The 7,361-nt window shown below is 39.3% G+C and overlaps 1 protein-coding gene across 2 annotated transcripts in view; it reads left to right on the top strand.

The window, feature by feature from the left end:
- LOC128931787 (uncharacterized) overlaps positions 1–7,361 on the top strand; it is an 82,244-nt gene that overhangs the window by 1,331 nt on the left and 73,552 nt on the right. For both annotated transcript variants that reach the window (XM_078369510.1, XM_078369509.1), the window contains exon 2: positions 2,726–2,806. In XM_078369510.1, the coding sequence (XP_078225636.1) occupies positions 2,726–2,806 (81 nt within the window). The remainder of the gene's footprint in view (positions 1–2,725; positions 2,807–7,361) is intronic.

Genomic DNA, 7,361 nt, shown 5'->3' with positions numbered 1-7,361 from the left:
GCGAAATGTACCTTCTGACTTTCTAACTAGAAGGGAAGCCTCTTTGCAGGCAGTCCCCATCTGAAAGTGTGTCTGAATTTGTTCAGCTGCATGGGCTGGTGCGAGGGACAGTGCTGTCAACTTCGTGGAGGCTCAGTAAACATTTGTTAAATATGAACTGAGAAAAAATGAGCTAGATACTTGAATAAACTGTTGAACTTGGAATGAATAGTTTCTTTTTAAATGCTTCATGATGAAGTAGGAAGGCAAATCATGGTAGATGGACTGTTCCTAAGAGAAGAATCAGGCAAATAGGCTGCCTATTCCATGGATAAATCAGGATTACCTAAGCTCTTCATGCATTGCAACAGGAGATCTAGGCTGTGGCTCTGTCACTAATCAGTTTCTGACTTTAGGTCACATGAACCTAAACTTCCTCATCTGTAAAATGAAATCAGACTTTATTTCTGCGGTCCCTTCCAAGCTCTGACCTTCTGTGATCCTATGACTGGGAAAAGTTCTGGAACTAATAAATAGACACAGGATGCACAAAAAGACTTTTTTGGCTGGGTGCAGTGGCTCATGCCCGTAATCCCAACACTTTGGGAGGCCGAGGCAGGCAGATCAGCTGAGGTCAGGAGTTCAAGACCAGCCTGGCCAACATGGAGAAACCCCATCTCCACAAAATATAAAAATTAGCCTGGTTTAGTGGCAGGTGCCTGTAATTCCAGCTATTCGGGAGGCTAAGGTGTGAGAATGTCTAGAACCTGGGAGGCAGAGGTTGCAGTGAGTGAGATCGGGCCACTGCACTCCAGCCTGGGTGATAGAGTGAGACTCTTTAAAAAAACAAACAAAAACTTTTTGGTCATCATGGCTTAGTAGAAGAAGATGTGGGGCAGCCACGTATGGGTCCACTGCTCAAAGCTGGGGATTTGATTGATTTTCCATTGGCAGAAGACCAGAACACCTTGCAGAAGTAGACATTGTCTATCCAGGCTTAAGTGTTCCAAGATTGTTGATGTAGAGAGTCTATGGATAGTTGTTGTGTTCCAGATGCTTCATCAGTTGGTCTAGGTGTATGTAGATTAAAGTTGGCCATATGTTCTTTGCTCTCTTCCCGTTGAGAAGTAGTCTTGTTCCTTATTCTTGAAGGAGCTGGCCTTAGTGACTTGCTTAACTATAGAATATGAAAGAAGTGATATTCTAGGATTTTCTAAGTTAAGCCATAAGGAAACTTGCATTTTCCACTGGGGTCTCTTGGAATGTTTTCTCTGGAGCCCTGTGCTCCCATGTCAAAAGTTCAGCTAGTTTGAGATTGCCATACTAGAAAGGCCACTTGTGTGTGGCCTCTGGTCATCCTCTGGTCATGATGCCAGCTGAGCCCCTGTTGGATTCCACTGGTTTTTTACTGAATCCTCCAGACCAACCCATCCACCAGCTGATTATCTTTCAGTGACCTCCGTCGACCCTACATGGAATAAAGAGACTACCCAGCAAAGCCCTGCTCAGATTTCTGACCCACAGAAGAGTGAAATGCAATAAAATGATTGTTGCTGTAGGTTACAGTAACAGTAGTTTGTGATACATCAGTAGATGATGAAATGGTGAGAAGTATTTGTGTAACCGTATCTGTGTTTGTGCATATAAACATATAAGTAACTACTGCAGTTAAATCCTTACCTTTTATACCACTTTTGAAAAAGTATCAGTTTTTATCATTTATCAGTACCATAAATGATATGCCAGATTGTGCAATATATTTTCTAAAGAACATACTTTTACATGAATTATAACACCAACCTTATATAATTAATTTTAAAAGTTTAAAGCACTTAGCATGACCACATTGTGCCTAATCTATGTATTATTTTAAAAAGTTAATTCTGAAGGCCTGTCATCCCAAGGTTCTATACACAGAAATTATCCTTCTCAAGTGCCTAAACTTTATTATCCCTACCTTTCACACTGTTTAACATTCCTGCATCAACAATAAAGAAGTGTACCTTTGCTTCATATAAAAAAATCATCACTTAGCTCAGTGCCAGGCATCTATTAATTTATTAATATATTTTAGCTATAATGATTATTCATCCAATATGTCTTTAAAGAACATATAATTCAACATTAATATAAACATGTGGAACAAGGAGAAACTCTTATCACAATGGAGTATAATATAGTTTGATTCCCTGTAAGTAGAATCTGCTCTAAATTAAGCAGATACTATAGCCACACTTCAAATTAACCATTTTCAGCTTTGTTATGAAATCCTTTAAGGGTGAGGCCATCTTACAAAGGAACTGGTGTTTCAGGAACTAAACATTTTTGGATGAAACCCAAATGTATCTGGCATATCTTGATTGTCTTTTAGTCAATTCTGTTTTAGGAACGTGAACAAAGTTTTATTACATAATTTGAGAGTCTTTCAAATAAAAGGAAAGGGCAGATCAAGGGCCATTTTCTCCAACCTCAGAAGTTAACTCCTCAGTACTTCCCAAGAACCTGAAATCTATGGAGGGAAAAAAATAGTATTATCTTAAATAATGAAGATGGTTCTCTAAAGAAACATCTGAAATTAGTAATAACATGCTGTAATATTCTTTCCGTTGACCATAGCCAAGGGCCTCTACTAGCACCCATGGGAACTTGGTGTTCTTGAGAATAAGATACCCTTCCTCCAGGGCTTAGTGAGCAGGGCCTGGACTGGAGTTTCCTCCTAGAACCTTAACTCAACATCTTCATGCAGGACGCAGCATGTGCAAACTCACGTACAGTTTCTGACCAGACAAGACCTGCTGGAAATTTCCCAGGATCTTCCTTTCTTAAGGTAGGAGTTTATAATATGTCATATATTTTGTTTTTTTCCTTCTTCCTTTCTGCAAATGTTCTATACTTCTTGTATGATTCTGAGATATCTTCTCCTGTATCCCTGCCCATTGCTAACATCACCAAAGTCCCTCTTACAAAAATCTTTCTTCCTTTTTGGACAATGCAATTGTGCAATCCAATGTTTTTCTGCATTTTTTTTAATCTTTCTAAGGTTTGTTGCAAAAATATCTCTGCTCTCCATTACCTCTTCCTTAAAATTCCTTCTTATTCTTCTCAAAGAAATGACCCAATTAAAGCAATTCCTATGTACCATAACCAAAGCTTTCAGGTTGTTTTAAATGAGACACAGAAGTAAATACACATATGTCTAATTTCAACTAAACTGAACTTGTAGTAGCAAAGAGATTTCTGCTTTTTTTTTTTTTTTTTTTTTTTTTTTTTTTTTGAGACGAGTCTCTCGATGGAGTGCAATGGCTCCATCCCAGTTCACTGCAACCTCTGCCTCCTGGGTTCAAGCGATTCTCCTCCCTCAGCCTCCCAAGTAGCTGGGACTACAGGCATGCAACACCATGTCTGGCTAATTTTTGTACTTTTAGTAGAGTTGGTGAGGCTGGTCTCGAACTCCAGACCTCAGGTGATTTGCCCACCTCCAACCTCCTAAAGTGCTGGGATTACAGGTGTGAGCCACCACACCCAGCCTGCTTTTATTGTAGATATAAAATGTCAAATATTTTACTATCAAATATTGGTAGCAAATGAATTAAATTCCCTCATTGGCACCTAAACTGCTGCCAGGACTCTGCTGAACCCATGTGGTCTTTCAAATCTTCTACATTGAATTTATCAAAAAGTAGCAGGATATGATGTACATGTACTGCTGGGGGTGTTTATTTATTCATTCATCTTTGTTATTCTCAATTTATTTCATCAGCATCCATTACAGAAAGCCACCTTGCCCTAGGGAGAGCTCCTGACCTAGGGGGTTTAGAATATATTAAGGAAGACAGCAATTTAGCAAATTCAAAAATAATATAATTAGAAATTGTAAGTACAATGAAGGCAAAGTGAGATCATGGGGTTTTGGCTTTACTCTAAAAGGGAATTTCTCTGGGGAGGTGACATAAAAGAGAAAAAACGTGAAGGACAGGCTAACAAAAAAAAAAATTAGCCGGGCAAAGGGCAGAGAGAAGAGCATTCTTGGCCAAGGAATTAGCATGGACAAATGCCCCAGGCAAGAACAAGATTAGCCCCTAAGGCCAGAGTGGCCAGGAGCAGGTATGCAAGGTGTGTAAGGGACAAACCAGGTCAGAACATTTGGTTTCAGGCTTTTGGATACTGGTTCGTTTTTCAAAAACCAATCTTTAGCCTCTTTTATCAAAAGCAGCCCTGTTTCCATTTTCTCTGATAGTTCTTTCTGTTGGTTTTATTATTTCTTGGTAAAGTAACAGATAGGAAGCAGATGACTGACCTAGCTACATGTGTCAGGCGCCTTCACAGCCTTTTCCAGGCCACTGGAGCATACACCAAAAGCAATAACGTACTGCATTTCATGGAACCTAAGAATCATTCTCAGATGCATCTTATTTCAAAGATATTTAAATTTGAAAAATTGTACATTCTAGAATCCATGCAATATGGTTTGCTAAGAGTGTTTAACATTTTTACAGAACTAATTTATTACTAAGAAATAGTTTACAATTCAAAGGCCAACTCTAGACTCAAAACTGATACTGAGTGTTTTCATAGCTTAAAGACTTCTTTTACTAATCGTGCTAAGGTGGTTAATAAAGCAAAGGTAAAAGGTTCATAGAATTTGGGTATTGAATTAGTGCATAATAAGGAATCAGTGGAGCTAAATTAAAATTAATATAAGAATTTGGTAAATCATTTACATAAATTCAGCCTGTAGACTAAAAATAGAGCCATATTTAAATTTTTAAAATAATGACATTCAGAAATAATGTTTAGCGTTCTTATTTGGATAATTCAGGATTTAGACCATATTTTGATTTAAAAAAAAGTGTAAACACTGAGATATAGGAATATTTAACTTCCAAAAAAAAAGTTGCCCCTACCCTCCAAAATTGCTTGTTTTCCATGAATAAAAATGGACATGTATTCCACAATCTTTTTTCCCAATTATTACATTGAGTATGTATTTTTATTTTATTTCTTATTCTTGATCCTTGAAATTTATCTCTTCTGAATCATTACAAGTAATGGAATAAAAAATGGATGAGTAAACACATTAGACTCTCCCCCGGCTCAGAAGGGCACTTGTCATTAAATCTGTAGCCAAGGAATATGTGATTCTCATGGGTTTCCTCCAGCCTTCCTTGGAGTTTCTGCCTTCTCTTTATCTTGTAAAAGGACCCCAGGGGCAGTTGGCAGGGATGGGTTTCCTCCAGGCTCCTCTGAGTGCAGATGATTCTATGAGGATACATCAGAACCAGAAGTCCTGCTGTCACTGGGCCTTGGGACACGCCACGGGGATACAGATAAATGCATTCCTAAAACCTAATTGCAGCCTCAATGCACCAGAGGAATAAAATCATGTTCCTGCCCAAAGAAAAGTCCAGGCTGCTTAAGCCTAAACCAACCCCAGACTCTGGTCTGGTGTTCTATGAGATGAGTGTGCTGTTTGGGGGATGGGTAAAGACTAATTCCTTATAGACTGTCAGCAACCTCATCAGGAGAGAACTGAGGTATTGCTACAGGTGGCAGAGAGAAATACAATTAATCTAGATGCCTATATCTTCAAAGATAAGGGCCATCCAATCAGGCAACAACTATTTCTTCCAGCTTCATAGCTTACAATTACCTTTAGAAGTGTGCCTGGAGAATAGCTTTGCTTTAATGTGAAATTTTTCTTTCATGGTCAATCATCTATTGTACCTAGTTTCCAAGTCAGCCCTAATTATCCTCACTTCCTGATATTCAGTCGCCTCCCACACTGAATGTCGGTTCCGTGTGACCAGTAAAATATGAGGGATATAAAAAGGCATGTGACTTCTGAGTCTAGGTCGTAAAAGGCATCATAGCTTTCACCTTGGGATTGCTTACTCTGGGGGAAGCCGGTTGCCATGTCATGAGGACACTTGAGGAGGTCTGTAGAGAGGCCCACAAGGAGAGAAACAGAGCTCCCTCACCAACAGACAGCACTAACTTGCCAGCAGTGTTAGTAAGCCACTTTGGAAAGGGATCATCCAGCCCCAGTCAAGCCTTCAGATTCCTGCAGCTCTGACATCTGACTGCAACCACATCAATGGCCCCTCCCCTCTGTTGCTTAAGCAGTGAGAGCTATCCAGCCTAGCTTTTCCTAGATTCCTGACCAACAGAAAAAGTGAGAGGAAATAAACAATTATTGTTTTAACCCACTGTATTAGTTGGTTTCAGTGCTGCTGAGAAAGACATGCCAGAGACTGGTTATTTAATAAAGAAGAGGTTTAATGGACTCCCAGTTCCACGTGGCTAGGAGGCCTCACTATCATAAAAGGCATGTCTTACATGGCAGCAGAAAAGAGAGAATGAGAGCCAAGCAAAAGGAAACCCCTTATAAAATCATCAGATCTTGTGAGACTTATTCACTACCATGAGAACAGTATGGGGAAACCACCCCATGATTCACTTATCTTCCACCAGGTCCCTCCCACAACATATGGGAATTATGGGAGCTACAATTCAAGATGAGATTTGGGTGGGCCACAGCCAAACCATATCAGCCACTATATTTTGAAATGATTCATCACAAATCACTGGAGTAACTAGAACATCATTGTGTCATTAGTCACCAATTTTATTTATTCTATAAAGTTTTACTGAACACCTATTATGTCAGGCCCTTTGCTAGGCTAGGATACAAAGAACTACGAGACGCAGTTGTTGCTCTCAATCCCTCTGGAACTCAGATGAATAAATATGAATGATAGTACAAGATCCCATGAACAAAATGCTGTGAGAACACAACAAAAGGGGAATGATTTTCTTTCTTTTGTCAATAAAATAAGTTATTTTTTTCAATAAAAATTTAGTTAGTGCTTTCTAGGAGCCAGTCGCTGTGATCTGTGATAGATGCTGATAAAAACATGGTGAATGAGACACAAACCTTTTTCCACGGTCAGTATCAAAAGCTGAGGAGATACTATTTAGAGAAAAGCTAAAATAAGGCCAACAAATTTTGCATATTGTGATCTTAGAGTAATTTCTATAAAATGGTGAAAAGATAAAAATGTGAATAGAAAGAGGAGGAAGAGGCTGCTGGTGTAGAACATACTTTTTCAAGAATGTTAGTGACAAAAAGGAGAGAAGAGAAAGGTCAAGAACTTGGTTCTCCTTCTCACCTTCCGTAAGCTCAGCTGATCTCATCACTAGTAACTTACTTCCCTTCTTCACTGGAGCTGGAGATACAGGTGACACAACAAAGCTGACCTAAAATACACTCAGGGCACTGGCGGGACCCTGAGAGTGAATGCCTCCTTAAATTTTGCACCCTAACCATCTTACTCACTTCACCTAGTCCCAACCCTGCAGGTTAGAGATTGCTTCTTGATGTT

Source organism: Callithrix jacchus, chromosome 4 (genome assembly GCF_049354715.1).
Source record: "Callithrix jacchus isolate 240 chromosome 4, calJac240_pri, whole genome shotgun sequence".
Lineage (NCBI taxonomy): Eukaryota > Metazoa > Chordata > Mammalia > Primates > Cebidae > Callithrix > Callithrix jacchus.
This window is presented reverse-complemented; position numbering and strand designations above follow the sequence as displayed.